Consider the following 17803-nt stretch of genomic DNA (forward strand, 5'->3'; position numbering starts at 1 on the left):
TTGAGATATTTGATCAACAAGAATCATTCAAGCTAGACATGATCGATCTTGCTTGTGGAGTGATTCGAATCTCAAACAATGTTCTTGCCTTGAGATATTCGATCAACAAGGTAATCCGAATCTTATTCCCCTTGTAGTTGATTCCTTATCTTATCAAAGAAGCTTCAACTATTAACGAGTATGTGGTTTTTTAATATGTCAAGAACAACTCCACTGTGACGATCGTATTAAATTCATTGAACCACGATGATTCATGTGATACCCACTATTGTTCTTTACTACGATTTGGTTCTTAAATATTTTATTTTGTGTCTAATGTCATAAACTTTTTTTTTTTTAATTTTACAAATTTTTAATCGACGCTTAATTAAAATTTTAAAGTTTTATTAGACATAAAAATTATTTTTATATCCTAATAAGTTGTTTGATTGAACAAAATTAAAACATGTTATATAAGGAGTGTTCATATGACCTAAAAACGTCATTTTAAACTACCTAACCAAAATCATAAAAGTTGGGTTGGACTAGCTTTTTTTCGGTTTGGGTTGGGACTAATTTGTGAAAATTCGAAAGATTCGGGTCAGTTCATAAATTGAAATTGTTTTGGTATGGTCAACCTCACCAACCCAAACACAAGGCTACAGTACAACCAAACTCATTTTTGCTTTTAAGGTTATTACGAAAACTTTTAAGGTTATTACGAAAATTAAGAATATTTGATATATTGTAACCGATGTTAGTGATACGTTCTATCTTTATTGAATGATATACTTAACTCGGCCCTAAAATATTTAACCCAAACTACATAGGTTGAGTTATGTTGATCGATTTTTTGAATACCCATAGCTTTGAATGAACTCACGACACCCGAGTAAATAAGGAGTATGCAAATGAATTAAGACCATATTATAATGAAAGCAATCACGAGGATGAGTGGTTAAAAAAGACATTACGAGAATTTTCTTATAAAGCACGTGAGTGAGAACAAAACATGCTGAAATAATTTATATAGACTTTACTCTTAAAACAAAAAAATAAGTAATGTGAGTATGTCGGAGGGAAATGTTGGGGTCATCAAGTGCCAGCGATGAACTTGAATTTCAAATATTTGGATACGAGACCGTTATAAAACTTTAGATATAAATATTTATTTTATTATTAATGAATTTATATGTAAAATTTACACAATATCACAAAGACTTGTAACATAATGTTTGTTAATTATTATTTAAAAATAATTAATGAAATTAGTCAATTTAAACCCTAATTTAGAAACTAAATTTAATGTAAATTTACCGTGTAGCCCTCTGGCCAGTCATGCACGTGACCCAATTCCACAGGTCACGAGGGAGATTTAATACAGTGCTTTCAATATTACACCTAACCAAAACTAATCATAAGTTATGATTTGATTGGTATCCTATGATCTTTGTTCACTCATGTTTGACTATTTTACCCCTTAATTTTGCCAATTTTTTTTTTTTTTTTAATTCATCATTGTGAGCCCATTTTATATATTTTTTTTTAATTACATTTATTTACATGTTTTCTACCATATAATTTAAACCAAATTTTTATAATTTAAAAAACAATTTAAAGATTTTATTTTTATTTTTTAAAATATATACATCAAAGATATGGAGAAATAAATATAAATTTATAAATAAAAGAAGTCAAATTGTTATTAGATGAATTTAAATAATTAATTTTCGATTACAAATATAAAATGTTATTCATATTCTAGTTGGTCGAGTTGACGTGACAAAAAAAAAAAAGTTAACTCACAAATTGACCCGAATTTTCGAATTTTTAAAATTTTAACCCAATCAAACTCCGAAAAAATCAAACTCAATCCAATATTTATGGTTTGGGTTGGGTCATGATCTTATTTTTGGATTGGTCGGGTTCAAATGTTAACTCGTGAATTGACCCGAACTTTAATTTTTTTAAAAATTTAACCAAATCCAACTTCGAAAGAATCTAACTCAATTCAATGTTTATAGTTTGGATTGGATCGTGATCTTATTTTTAGGTTGGTCGGGTCACGAATTGATCCGAACTATCGATTTTTAAAAATTTAACCCAATCCAAATCGAAAAAATCTAACACGTTGTTAGAGCTAGTCTTAATCAATTGATTTGTAGGACCAATAATCAATTTAGTTTTATTGTCGAAACTTTTAAAGAAAATGAAATGTTAAGAACAATTATGGATGGGCCTAAATAATGAGCATTCCAGCCCATACTGACAACGGGTTGGGCCGACATGTCGGCGAGATCAAACAGTGGGCATCTAATGGGGCCCACCTCATTTGTTAAGAATGTCGGTTATTGGTCGGGTAATTTCCAGGTCATTAATGTTTTTTTAATTTTTGAAAAGCGTCAGTGAGGCTGTGAGCTAAAGTTACAGAGATCGCGTGGATTTTTTGCGTGACAGCCAACAAATAGCTGTCAGTGTATGCATTGGGATTGTGCAGCTTAATTATTGGTCTGTCGTCTTTACTCTTGCTGGCATCCGGTGACTTTTGAATACCGCCAGATAGAGAAAGAGAGAGATTCTTAATGGGCCTGTGATACATAGGCCCAACCACGTAAGTTTTTATGGGTCTCACGAGATAATAGGCCCAATAGCGATTAAAATGGCCCGAAACGTGTACCAAGGGAAACCCATGTTGGGTTCAACCATTCCGGTTGATAGGGTTTGGTTTTTAACGTATTCATATGACTCGGTAGCTCGACCAACTAAACCACTAAACTCAAGCTATAAAAATTGGGTTAGGTTAGGTTTTTTTTCTCCGGTTCTGGCAGGGTTGAAGTTTTGAAAAATTGAAATTTCGGGTGGTTCAGAATTTTTTTTTCAATTTAACCCGTGTATATACCCTTAATTTTTTTCTTTGAGTATAAGCTCACGAATACAACGAGTCTTTTTATAGAAAATCTACTAGTTATGGTAGCTCCCAAATACTGACGGTGACCACAGGAGTAGCTGCCACCTATGCTCTTGCAACGTGTTACGTTTGGGTGGTTAGGAAGATTACCCACAATCTTAATGGTACCACCCACTCGGGCCCCGTCGAATAACCAACTCCTTTTCGGAGAAAGCTTCTTCGTCTTTATCTAGTAGATAATTTAGTTTTTGTTTATTTTTTTCGAATTTTATGATTTAAATAATATAAATTTTATAAACAACATTTTTATGTTTGAACATGCTATAAAACTCAATTCATGTATAATATGATTTAAATTATGCGATATTCAATAATTATATAAAATATACAATATAAAACATATTCATAAACTAATTAATTATATTCTATTGATACTTATAACTAGAAATATTATTAAATAATTATTTAAATTAAAATAGATTTTTAATTTTTCAATATTGAAGACATAAAATACATTTATACTCCATTTTCTATAATTATAACAATTACAACCCTACTAATATTTTAATGGGTCGATTTTTTTTAACGTTAAGTAAATTTGAGACGAATACACTTTAAAATTTTGTAGTGAATTTCTTACCTATTCCATTAAATTAAAATATTTACTCTATACACGTTAAATTATTATTAGTTAAAAAAGAAATCAAACTTGAGGTCGAGACACCAACAATATAACAAAGTTCAAAAACTAAGCAAGAAACCGTAAATGAAGCAAAAGACAAGAACAACGAAATAGATATCATAGACGGGCATAGAAACGAAAAGTAGGTGAAGTTCCACACGTGCTAGATTAACAATGGGTAAACAAGTATAATTGGATACTGCTCGAGATAACAAGGAGAGAAAATGCTCGACCATGAAGATGTGAGTTTTATTCCCTTCAAATTACGGGTGTACATGGGTTGTGTTGGGTTAAGTTGGATTAAGAAAATCTTTTGAATCAATTTGAAATTTTCAGCTCGTTGGATTGGTGAACTGAGCAACTTGAATAGAGTTCACCAACTTAAACCCAGCCGATCACAACCCTTATTTTTCTGTTGGGTTATCAAATGGTTAGTTTTTATTATTATTTTAAAAAATAATAATACATATTACATTAATAATTTTCGGTTTAAAAAAGAAAATACAATTAAACTAAACTTTATATTTAATAAATTTGAATTTTGATATAATGATCGGTAAAATACAAATTTTAAAGTCTAAATAAAAAATATATAATTTAACGGGAAGTATATTTTAATATTATATTAATTAATTTTAATATTTTGGGTCAATAAATTAAAATTTAAAAATAGTCATTAAAATGAAATTAAAAACATTAGAGGGGTGGGATAAAGAGAAACAAAAGAAATTAATTACTTTAATTATTTTGAGTACAAAAACAATTAATTATTATTGAGAATGTCGACATTTTCAGTTAAAGATTCAAATGGGAAGCGAAAATAATTTTTTAATATAAGGTTTTTATATGAGGATGAGGTCATAATGTCCTCATTCGTCAATGCGGACAAACAAATTTTCGGGCCTTGTGAAATGACAACAATGTCCTTCTTGTCCTTTACTATTTATTTTTTTTTTTTTTTTGCTTATGAGCTTCAAATTAGAAATTAAAATTATTTTGTACCTCTCAATTTATTATTTAAATTTAAATTTTGTCCGATGATAAAATCAAAATTAAAAAAAAAAATCACGACAATAAGTTAACGTAATTTAATTATATATTTTCATTTCATTTATTTAGGTAATCGTCATTTAATAGTTGTTTTAAGCGTTTTTATCTAATATTAGTATGTGGTGACCGCTTGTCACAGATTCAATTACAAGTGTCACGTTCCTAATGTCAACTTTAGCTTAGTTTATTCTCGACCCATATCATTGACTATGTAATCGTATTCAAATTTTCCTATAAACCTTAACGTTTTCAAATTTTCATTTTGAGTTCAACTCGAATATTGATTTTTTTTAAAATAAATACATTAACTAGTTAAAATGTATACGCGGGTTACGTTGAGAAAATCTTTAGGACCAATATGAAATTTTGGGTTGATGACTCGAGTAACCTGGATCGAGTTCACAACTCGATCCTCTATTTTCAAGCTCGGTTGAGCCATCAGGTTATTTTTTTAATCATTTAAAAAATACTATTTATCAACAATGTCATAAAGCTAAAATATCAAACATTCACAAAGTATCACTAACATTAGTTACATATGTCAAATATTTTTAATCTTTGTAGTAATTAGTAGAGTTGGGTTGGACTGTACTCTATTTTCATGTTGATTGGTTGACCCGACCAAAAGAATATCAACCCGCAAACGGACGTTGAATTTTATAATTTCTAAAAATCCAACCTAATCCAAAGCGAAAAAAATCTCACCCAACCTAACATTTATGGTTTGAGTAAGGTAGTTCGAACGAATCAGTCGGATAATCGATCATACGAACACTCCTATAAATATCGAAAAATAATAAAAATTTGTTAATTATAAAAAATATTATTCAACCATTAATTTAAATTTATCTATCTTCTAAAAAAAATTTGGAAAATCGAAAAAAAAAATGGAGAAGGGTAGAGTGGTAATTAAACACTGGTTTGAGGACCTGGAATTGACGCCAAGTAGAATGAATTAGAGAAGAACTTGAAAAAGTTAAAAACATCTGAGAGAGAGAGAGAGAGAGAGAGAGGGAAGTGGAAGTGTAGGGTTGCGGTGCAGAAGAGGAATGTCGTCTTCGAGATTTGGGAATACGATCCCGATATTGATGTGTGTGGCTCTCAGAAAGCCATCGCTCGTGTTCCGTGACGTTTCGCTCTTCATAATCGATCTCATCGCCCTCGCCGCCTCCGCCATCCGATTTTCCCGCTCGCTTTCCCCTGAGGTTTCCGTTTCCGTCGCCGATAGGTACTCTCCGACGTCATTGATGATCATTCGTCAGAATCGTTGATTCTTAATTAATATCATGATCAGCAACTCTGTTTCGTTTTCTCTTCTCGATGATTTCGATTTGATTTAACTTTCAACAAATTTCAGGAGGATTTTCGTTTTCTTTCCTTTGCTGTTTTGTGTTTATTTGCCTCTCTCCTTCTCAGTCTCTTGAAATCCATGGAAAGTTAGGTCGAAATGGTGTGTGTAATCTGATGGAATCGATTGTGGTTTTCTGAAGTGACTTCGATTTAGGAAGTTGAAGTAATTTCAGATTCGTGTTGTATTTTCGGAAATAATGTTTGGCGTCGACACATGAATCAGAGATGAACAGAAACAGGTTTATGTCCGTTTTCGGCAATGAATTGAAATCTTCTTCCATTTTAGTTCATTTTCGGTGTGTTTTCTTACAATTCTTCTACTCATTTTTCCGTAGTTGAACATTTAAATTTGTAATCAAATTTTGAAAACAAAAGCAGTTTCTCAAATCAAAACAAAGAAAATGGAACCGTGGAACAACACGGAGTAGTTATCAAATTGAGTTTGATGATTACTTCTTTTGAAGTTTTAAGAATTAAACTATAACAATATTATTGGAATGAAAATCATGTGACCTACAACAATATGTCATGAATTTGTCATGAACTAGTGATTAGTGAAACATTTAAATTGCATGTTAGCGATATTCTCTTCTTTTTTATATCAAATATGATTGTAGTTCATGAACTAGCATTCAATTCACTTGCCCTAACATTTGATTCTTATAAACAAATTTTTACGATTATAATGATGTGATTATCCCTTAATATTTGCATATTTCAAGTTCTTTTATAATTTTGATGTAACGGCGCATTTGGTTGGAGGGATTTAAGAAGAAAAATGGTATTTTGAGACACTTGTTTGATAGAACTTCGTTTGGATTCATTAATAAATCATTTTCTTTTTGCCACAATTCACAAGAAATCGACTCTTAACAATGATATGATATTGTCAACTTTGAGCATAAACTATAGTAACTTTGTTTTGGGCTTCCTTAAAAGGTTCAATGGAGATAGTATTCCTCATTTCTATATCCATGATCTTCCACTAAATTAGCTGAGGTGAGACTCACTCTCAATAATCCCCAACGTTCAAATCTTAAATAATTAATTAAAAAAATTTATGCAAAAATATTATTTATTTATATAAAATTTGAAAGCATTGAATACAGTATCCCATCTTATTTTTATTTTTAGATATCTTATTTTAAATATTTAAATATTTACTAAATAAATATATTTAAGATTTAATTAAATATGTTATTGATAAATTTGAACAAGAGAACAAACTCAGTTACAAGTGATATCTCGATGAAACTAATAGAAAAAAACGCCATAATCAAATCCAACTTCAAAATAAATGCACAGACAAATGTTTTAACTACAAAAGACAAAATTAATAAAAATAGGACCAAACTTTGTATTTTGTTTAGAAAATATTTTAAAACTTTTAAAAGTTTCAATAAATACTCTATAACTTTAGAAAAACGTTACAAAATGACACAACTATAATTTTAGGGGAAAAAAAAAAAGTTAGTCTTTACACTTTTAAAATTTGATTAATATTTTAAATTTGGTTAAAAGTTCAAAAATAATCTTAAACATTCAAAAGTTTTATTCATATTGTCAAACTTAAAAAAACTCGAGAATATATTTACGATTAGTATATGAATGAAACCGTTAGTATCACATTTAAAAAATGTTATTAAATTTTTAAAGTAGCATTCATACGTTCAACTGCATCTAATGTTTCTTTTTCCTTGACCTTTACACGTGGAGTAGATTCGATCACAAATTGAACTGCTCTAAAAATTTATTAAGTCAATCTCTTTGAACTTTGTTTTGTGTTGTTCAACGCGCGTCTCTATTTTGCCAATAAGTTGCTAAGCATATAGGGTACGAGTCTTGGTTTATAATATATTTTGGTACATAACAACTTGCATAAACAAAGTCTAAGTACTTGTTACAAACTTGAATCATGCATTTCTATGTTTAGTCATAAAGCTATATAACGTACTTTCTTGGACTTAATTAAGAAAAGAGGAAAGAGAAGAACAAAATCAAACAAGACTTCAAGTTAGGTTACTTCATTCAAAGTAGAAGAGTGACAAGATTTCTCAATTGGGCAATTAGGAACCATTGAAAAAAATTTCCTGTTAGCCCCGGTGTCTCTTGAATTGTCACGAATCAACAATGTGAACTATTAAGCCCTGTTCGTTGGAGGCAAAAAAAAGACCAACATGCATTCAATCTTTTAATTATTTGTAGAGGTAAATTGGAGAAGAAAAGGACTTTGAGGCCTAATCGGTGAGTAACCGATCACACCGAGATCATATTTATTGCATCTTTATACTCAATCCAAACCGTTATCCATCAACCATTGGTCAAATCAATACCCTTTGAAACAACATTAACCAAAGCGAAAAATACCCAATTATGTAACTAGATGATTCCCATTAATGTCAACAAGCAAAGGGTCAAACTACCTTTGATTGGCCAACTGATCATGACATCTTCTATTCCTAGAGTATAGTAGCATTTTTACAAAGAAATGCAAATGTTCATAAGCCTAAAGGGACTAGAACGAGAAGTTAAGATGAGTAAGACAAAAATAGGAGACCGGAAATGAAACCTATTCACACGAAAACGCTAAACCTATGCGTCTAAAGATAAATAAGATGAATGTTTGTTGTCCCAACCATTTTTATAAGTTATGATGTAAAGATCCTAAAAAAATCCTTAACATTTTTAGTGTAAATCTACCCATCTACAAGAACATCCTACAAATGAACTCAAAAGAACAAAAAAACATATAACCCATAATCACTCCATTGTAAAAGAATTACAATTTTACATTCATCCTTCTTGACTGAAATACAAGATGTTCATGGGAAAGGCATTGTGGAAGACAGAAAAGGTATCCTAAAGACAAATCAGAAACCAAGAATAGTTACAGTCTAGAATTATAATATCCCACTTAGATAATCATCTAATTAATAAATAAAACAGCTATTCATTTGTACAGGACAAACAAGGATCAGCTGTGTTCTAGTACTTTCTAAATGTAAGATTTAGACGCCCAGGACGAAGACCAGTATGATCAAGCAGAAACTTAGGCGTCGATTTAGGTATGATTGAAGATACTCCATGAAATATATGCCTAGATTCTCCACCAAAAATTAGAACATCACCTGATTCCAGTATAATCTTCCCTGCTTTATCGACATCTCTTTGATCTCCATACAAGAACTCTGCTGAATTGCCCAAAGAAAAGGAAACAACAGGTAGTCCGCTGACGAGACTCTCTCTGCTTTCATCACGATCCTGCATGAATTAGACTGGTTAGAAAAAGTTTATCATATGAAATAAAAATTGTTGAAGATTGTTGGGAGAAGGGTCCCACATCGTCTAATTAAGGGGTTGATCATGGGCTTATAAGTAAAGAATACATCTTCATTGGTCTTTTGGGGAAACCAAAAGCAAACCATGATAGCTTATGCTCAAACTGGACAATATTGTACCATTGTGGAGGTTCGTGATTACAAACATAGTATTAGAGTCATGCCCTTAACTTAGCTATGTCAAGAGAATCCTCAAATGTTGAACAAAGAAGAAGTGAGCCTCAAAAGTGTAGTCAAAAGTGACTCAAGTGTCGAACAAAGGGTGTACTTTGTTCGAGTGCTTCAGAGAAGGAGTGGAGCCTTGATTAAGGGAAGGCTGTTTGAGAGCAACATAGGCCTTAGGGGAGGCTCTATGGTGTACTCTGCTCGAGGGGAGGATTGTTGGGAGAGGAGTCCAACACCGGCTAATTAAGGGGTTGATCATGGATTTATAAGGAATACATCTTCATTGGTACGAGGCCTTTTGGAGAAACCAAAAGCAATACAATGAGAGCTTATTCTCAAAGTGGACACTATGATATCATTGTGGAGATTCGTGATTCCTAACAAAAAAAAAAATTGGCCTATAGAACATGTGAAGATGGAATTAGTATTATGCTTGAAAAACAAAGCCAGCATGCTGCGTTCAAATACATATGAATATATATGTGATAGTAAAGACATGAAAATACCTGATGCAGACCCAGTCTTCCACTCGTTGAGTAGAAATTCACAATGCATATGTCAGGAGACATTGTTGGAAGTATGTCTTCTATGTTATTCGTGTCGCCATTGTTCTTGATCAAGGCATGTGCATCGTTAAGTGCTTTCCCAACCAGAATTGCAAATTCAGGAGGTAAATCTGGAGGTTTATTACCATCAGCAACCCGTTTACGAGCATATTTCCTCGTCTGAGGATCCCAGTCCAATCCAAGACACATCATCTGAAGCCGGAGTTTTGCACCATCTTTATAACCAGGCTGGTAAAATCCCCCTGGGCCAAGACCAAGTTTTTGAATAGTTTTCACAATATTAACCTGCAACAAGAAAAACGAAACTCTAGATACCAAGCCCTAACACTCATATGGAAAACCATAAAGTATAAAGAACACAAGGCAGCAAAGAGATGAAACTACAGGGCATCTCCTTAACAATGGATAACATTGGAAATTTTATAATTACGAGAAATCAAGTTGTTTGAATTATTAGGACAGGTAAATGTCCATTATCAATTTGGGACTTCACGACTAATCCTTCCTCTAAATGATTAGGTTCGGTGGCCTTCTCGCAACGTCGCAGGCAGCGAACAGCCCACGTCGCAGCGATCCAAACACTTCTCCAGACCATTAAATCAGTAGGAGCGATGGGCGGTATGTACAAAGGGCAGGGACATAGTCAACACGAGCTGATGACTCACGCTTACTAGGAGTTCTTCGTTGAAGACCAACAATTGCAATGATCTAAGGCAACAAAATGCCTGTTCCCATCTATAAGAACAGTGTGATTCTAGTTCATAAAATTACTTACAACTTAAGCATGAAAGTACCTGTTCATGTAGAGGAATGTAATGCTTCAGTAAAACCATTCCAGGTCTCATCACAATACCATTTGTAGCTTCATCAGCATGCTCCATTACTTTCATAGTGTCCCTATCCTTAGACTGCCAAGAATATCTGGGTTTTGATTTACCTCTTCTTTCAGGAAAGCATATATCGAAAGATTCAATGGGAGGCAAATTGGCAGTGGCAAGAGAATTTTTGGAACCAATATCCGCAGACCGATGTTTATTGAAACTAAATGGTTCATTCCTCTCCATTTGTGATGAGCTTGTACTGTTCTTCAACCTTCTTTCCGATCCTAAATCTATCCGGCTTCTCCTTTTGGTATTTTGTCTAGGAACAGGAGGAAACTCATCATCATGGTATGAACTCGGTATATTAGCAGGAATCCTTTTTTGATCGCTTCTCAACTTGAAATCATCACATTTACCAACAGACAACCGAGACAAGGATTCCTGTTCATTTCCTTTACGATTTAGATTCACAGGAATCTCTCCTATCATTATCACATTCGAATTATGATCTCTATTATGCAAACATTCCTCATTGCCGCCACAAGAACTACCATAACATGATGAATCAGGTAACGCCTGAAGAATTACGAAATCAACTTGCATTCAAAATCCAATTAACGAGAAACACGGTGGAACAAAACAATAAACAAGAGATTAAAAGAGAAGTGTTTAAGTTGATTCTGAATAGATTAGCAGTCTCGAATTACAGTTGAACTATGCAATTAACCAGAGATTCGTATTCATAAAGAAATCGGAGCGACTAAAAGGCTCAATACTTCCTCGATTATTAACAGAACAGAACAGAACACAACACTGAGTTATTACAACTTAAACACTCACTCGCTTACTTACCGAACTGCCAAATGAATCCATCCGCTGAAACTGAAGCAATCGAGACTCGGCGAACAAAAGCCGACGAAGAAGATTCGACCGCGGTGGTAGCGAGGCGGGGACTGTTCGGATCAACGACATCGTCAAAATTGAATGCTACAGCGATGCTTATAGGTTTCAAAATTTTGAGAGCGACTCCAAAAGTCGGAGAAGAATTTATTTGGTAAGACTAATCCGCAAATTTCAGCGGACGCCGAGTTGGGCGACGAGACTGCACCGGGAAGTGGAAGGAGTAATGATTTCCGCCATTTTCAAAGCTGCGAGTGACCATCTCCTGCGATGAACTGCGGCGTTTCCAATTGAAAGTCGATTCGATCACTAAATTCTCTTCATAATCGGAATTTTAAACATTCAATGTTTTCTTAAGAATTGAACTCAAATTTGTTTCTTAGAAAAAAAAAAAAAAAAAAAAAAAAAAAAAAAAAAAAANTTATCCAGCTCAAACTATAAAGGTTGAGTTGAGTTGAATTTTTAGAAACATGAGTTCGTTCACGGTTTGACTTTTTTTTTGTCCGGTCAACACGACCAACCCGAAAATAGGGTTACAATCCAATTCTACCCTGCCTTACTTTTAAGATTAAGTATGAATATTAAGAATATTTTGTAACTAATATTAGTGGGGAGCTGTGATCGGTGAATGTTTAATATTTGAATTTTATGAGATTTTTTTAAAAAAAGAGCAACCCGACCACCTAACTAGAAATAGAGGGTTGAGTTCGGTTGGGTTGGGTTGTGAATTTTATTTGGATTACTCCGGACCACCAACCTAATCAACTAAATTTTGAGTTTTGGGTTACTCAAAGCTAAGTCTGATTATTATTTTTAGTCCATGATCCGTGGTTGATTGATGTGATGGTGACCGTTGATTGGTTGAAAAATCCAACATATCGGAGAATCCAACAACTTGTAAAAGTGATGAAATTTTGGATAAGCTTGATGAACTAGTGACTTCGAATGTCGTTTTTTCCTTGCCAAGTTAACGTTAATTGTTAACTTTGGTACAAACGTGTTCAAATTGAATAGATCTTGAATTTTGGTGTAGAAACTAACTTCAATCGAGACCTAGAATTTGTGAATCGAGAGCAAAATCAGACAATCAGAGCCAACCACACGTGTTTCTATTGTGTCCAAGGGTAGAAGATGATTATGTGGTCGGTTCAACTGAACCAGATGCCTTGACCCCGATCGTTTCGAGCCACTTTTTTAGCATTTCAAGTCCGATTTTCAAAATTTCTTTTTTTTTCACTTGATTTAGGACCCAAGTGTGTAATTTTGTGAAATTTAAGCTAGAGGAACGGGTGAACCGAGCAAGCAAATTTTTTCGAGCATGTTAATTATCCATTTTAAATTTCTGATCGAGTGTATTCGTAGGAATCAACATAAATACGATAAGACTCGATTGAGGTATTATGATAAAAATTTTGGATAAGGCCTTGTGGTCGTGTTGTTAGCTTGAGCAAAGCTAAAAATTGAAATATGAGTCGGATTGAGTTATAAATTTTATGTTGGCCGAACATATAAGAATATTATATCCTACTAAAACGAGGTAATCACTATAAACATACAAGTTCAAGTTTATATTTAAAATCATATGACCTCGTAACGATTCATGTCCGGCTCAAGATTCAGATCAAAAATTAGAATCTGGATTCGACACTTGATAAACCTGACATGTTATTACATTTCTTGTGATATGGTCACATTACTTACTTCTCGGTTCCAAGAGTGAAAACTATCCTCACAAACCAATACCAATTTTGTTTAGGTGGTTTTGTCGGAGTTGGTCACTAGAGTTAGTCATTGACTATGGTTGTCAGCGGTTGCCGCCTGTAAGTAACTTACCTCCATCAGTGTGACTTGAGTCAGTTATTATCTGTGATAGTCGCGAACGAACAAAGTAGTGTGAGGGTATTTTAGTAATTTTTGTAAAGCGTGAAAATTTTAGAGGGATTATAAATTCAATTTTTTAGAAAATAGTTTTCTTTCTAAAATTCAAATTTTATTAAATAGACATTTTATTTTTTTAAAAATTAAAATATGAAAATATAATTTTTTAATAATTAAGATATTTATATCCATCAATTTGGAGTTTATTAATGTCCACAGATTTTTAGGTGTAGGCATTATTTGTTTAGAATTTTCCCATTGTTTTAATGAATAATAATATTTAATTATGAATAAAAGGAATATCACGACACATATTTCCAAATTAAAACATTATTTATATTAATTTCAAATTTGTTTTTTTATTTAAATTATTAATTTTGACTCTAAATAACCCTTTTAAAAAGGTAATTCCTTTTTTAATGAAAAAAAAAAACATTCTCTAACGGACAAGAAAATCATATAATATATAATTAATGGACTTTTTTTTACCAAAATTTTATTAGTAAATTTTTTTTAGAATAAAAAAAAAATTGATGGTAAGAGATGTAAATGTGCATAAGTTAAAGTTACGACCAAGAATTACCTATTTGATATAGTTTTCTCGGTCTCGTTGCAAAAATTTTGGTCCTCTCGGTATCGCTGCAAAAAGATTTGAATATTCATTTCCATGTATTATTGAATTAAAAATAAATAAAATAAAATTTAGAGATGCCTATTTAATCGGTGAGAACTGTCTCGAAACAGAGCCGAGAATCCCTGTTTAAATAGAGAATGGCGAGGAAAAGATTTTTTTTTTCCAACAGAGCCGAGAATCCTTGTTAAATCCCCACGTCTCTCTACCCCATTCAACATGTATGTGTGCGTGTATATATATACAGTGAATATTTTTATATTTTTTAATAAAAATATATTTAAAATTAAAAATTATTCATTAAAAAAATCTTTAAAATTAAAATTTCTTATATATATATATATATATATATATGAAAGATGGAAAAAATTTCTCACATGAACCCGATCCTCGTAAATTAATGTGGAGAATCTCCGCTTCGATCTCCGTAAAAATAAACGAGAGTTTCATGAGGATGAGAATTGAAGTAGGAAGCAAAGATGGGGATGAAGAAGGCTTTCTCGTCCCCGCCTTGTCTCGTGAATAGAGCCTTAGTCAATCTACATTAACTATACCGAGAGATGAACATACTACTCGAAATACAAGAACAAATGAGTCCGACATTCAATTTACTCCGAAATCCTCTATTTATTTATTAATTTCACGAGTGGATTAATAGAAATTCGCTTTAAATCAATGATTAAAGAAGATTTTAGGTGGAATTATGAATGGTTCAAACTCTAATACACATCAAAATCTTGTTCTTATTGTAAAATTCAAACCCATTATTTGGCCCTACTCTACATTTTTGTACTATATATTATATGGCTATCAATTTTTATTATATAGTTTCAATCTTTTAATTATATAATCGAAGGTTAATATATTAATTTATTTCCTCGTCCCTTATACTATTCAATTTTGATTCAAATTAATTCTTATGTTGAATAGAAGATTATATATTCTGAGAAAGGTAAGAAGAGAAAAGGTTAAAATAAGACTAGAAATATCTTTTTAATTGTGAGGTCGAGCCCTCAAAGACACCTGTCCCAAACTTGACAGAGAATCTCTGTTTAACCGAGAGAGGAAGGACTAGGGAGAGATTTCAAGTGGGGCTGAGAACGTAGATTATATTATCTGTCCTCGTCCCCACCATATCAAGCTTTATGTGTGAAATTATCGATTAAAAATGAGTACTTTTTATCAAATATATAAAAGAGGAAAAAAGTTACGGAGATGGAGATTGAATGGGTAACGGGGATAGAGACGGAAAAGACTTCTGTGTCCTTGGTTCGTCGGACATGGCTAGAAAGAAGTCAAAATGACGAATTTAATCGACTTACTTGAAGGTCGTCATTTTCATTTATTTGGATTCAATTCACAGTTCATGAATATGGATCAGGGAATCGAGTCGATACGTTGATCTCTCACAATCAATCCAACAGGACCGGACGGGACGGAATGTATTTTTGAGGTGGAGGGACAAAAGAGTCCATTGGTTAAAAGTAGTAGGATGTAGGGGTTTGTTGTAGGGTATGGGAGTGTATAGAGAGGAGGGAAAAAGAAATAAGTTTGGGAGTAAGTCAAAATTTTGTTTTGGGATGGGAAATTGTTTGGTTGTGATGATTAATGGGTACACTACACGTGAATAGGTGGGTACATATGCGGTTTGTTTGTGTGCTATCAAGACAGCTGGGTTTGGAGTTATTTTATTATTTCTTATTTTTTTAAAAATTACCAAAAACGTTCGACAATATATCGATTAAAATCATCGGATGTGACACTCGAGTAAAATAATGGTACGTGAATGAACTGAGATTACGTCTAAATAAGAACGATCCTAAGGATAGGATGACTAAGAAATACCTAAAAAGAACAGAAAGTTAGTACATATACCAATAACGTGTAACTTTTTTTTTTTCTTTTTTCCAGTAGCTCAATTATAGGAACTTTATAGCTAAACGTGCTTTGCTGGGAGCAATTGTATGTTGGGTGACTTATATTCTCAGGATGCATGTGAGTGAGGACAAAACATGTTGGAAGAACCGTGTTGGTCTGTGGAGATAGTTTTCACTTTTAAAAGCGAGGAGTAGGTAGTGTGATCATGTCAAAGGGGATCGCCAGAATCGTCTGAAGCTGAAGTTAGCTCATTTCCTGCAATGACTACGACCGATTCATCTCAACGTCTCTTCCATCATACAGACAGTGGAAGAACAACTGACGAGAATGCTCTTGGATATCTAACTCACCTTGAAGCCTTAAAATGATCTTATGGGTCGATATAATATGAATATATCTCAATAGTTAAAGCATTATAAATTATTTGAAAAGGGTTATTTTCAAATTTCTCGTCAGTGAAGGGAATTATGGTCATGGTCGTACAGAGCGTGTTGCCTATGACCACATGTCATTGTTTTCTTATACTTTCTTCTCGAAATGAGTTCAAAGGCTTGAGCATAAGCTGACTGACAGTAGGGAAGTAAATATGAATTGGCTTGATTCACTCGATATTAGAAGTGAATGACGTATAATCGTAAAGTCTGCTTACAAGAAAAGTGCAATTGTAACGAAAATCCGCACGTGCTAGAGGAGAGTTGGAATTTTGGGCCAAAGCCAAAGGTGTTCAGTGGAGGAATCTGCACGTGACGAGGAGTTTGGCGTTTGTTTGTTCAAATGGTATTTAGCTGTCAATCCCCCGACCTCTCCCTGCCCAAACTGACCGAAAATCCTCTCTCTCTCTTCTATTTTCTCTCTCTATTCTTCAAAATCACCTTATCATTTTAAAATTGGTTAAATTAATATTTTTTAAAATATTTTAATTTTAATTTTATGTTTTCATAAATCTTAAAATTAGTCTCTAATAAATTTATTTTTATTGAAATTACTTCAATATCAATAATAATAATAATTTTAAGGATATTTAGTAATTAATTATAGTTTACCATATATATTATATTTGATATTTTATTATAAGATAAATATCTAATATTTGTCTTATTATCATGGGTATCTTTTCATTTATTGTTATTTTCATTTATTACTATTTCCATATCCTTGTAATTTATTTTATTATAAATAAGATAACTTTCACACCATTTAAGCGTGGTGAATTCAGCAAACATTTACAATAATAATAATAAAAATATTTTCGAGTTATTTTTTTATAATTATTTAAAAAAATTATATTTATCCACAATACATGTTATATTAATAACTAAAATCTTATAAAACCCCAATATCAAATCTTCACAAGTCACTAGCAATAGTAACAAACTCCAAATATTCTTAATCTTCGTAATAATTTTAAAAGTTGAGTTGGTTGAGGTGAATTGTAATCTTATTTTCGAGTTGGTCGAGTTGATCAGGTTGACCCAACTAAAAAATTGTTAACTCGTGAACCGCTAATTTTCAATTTTCAAAAATTCAACTAAACCCAAAGATTTTTTTTTAAAAAAAAGTAAAAAATAGTAGAAAAAAAATAATAATTAGAGGGGGAAATTAGATTGGGAAAGCGAAAGAAAGGGCAATCACGTAAATTCAAAGTAAGTACAAAAAT

The 17803-nt window shown here is 32.3% G+C and overlaps 1 protein-coding gene across 1 annotated transcript; it reads right to left on the minus strand.

Moving 5' to 3' along the window:
* Positions 1-8713: 8713 nt before the first annotated feature.
* On the minus strand, positions 8714-12115 carry LOC111781040. Its single transcript, XM_023661437.1, has 4 exons — positions 11712-12115; positions 10833-11435; positions 9979-10323; positions 8714-9230 (listed from the first exon to the last, which is right to left on the minus strand). Exons 1-4 carry the CDS (start codon positions 11829-11831, stop codon positions 8955-8957), a joined length of 1344 nt encoding a protein of 447 aa, XP_023517205.1. The 5' UTR covers positions 11832-12115; the 3' UTR covers positions 8714-8954.
* Between the last annotated feature and the right edge of the window lie 5688 nt (positions 12116-17803).

This window comes from Cucurbita pepo, chromosome LG19 (genome assembly GCF_002806865.2).
Source record: "Cucurbita pepo subsp. pepo cultivar mu-cu-16 chromosome LG19, ASM280686v2, whole genome shotgun sequence".
NCBI lineage: Eukaryota > Viridiplantae > Streptophyta > Magnoliopsida > Cucurbitales > Cucurbitaceae > Cucurbita > Cucurbita pepo.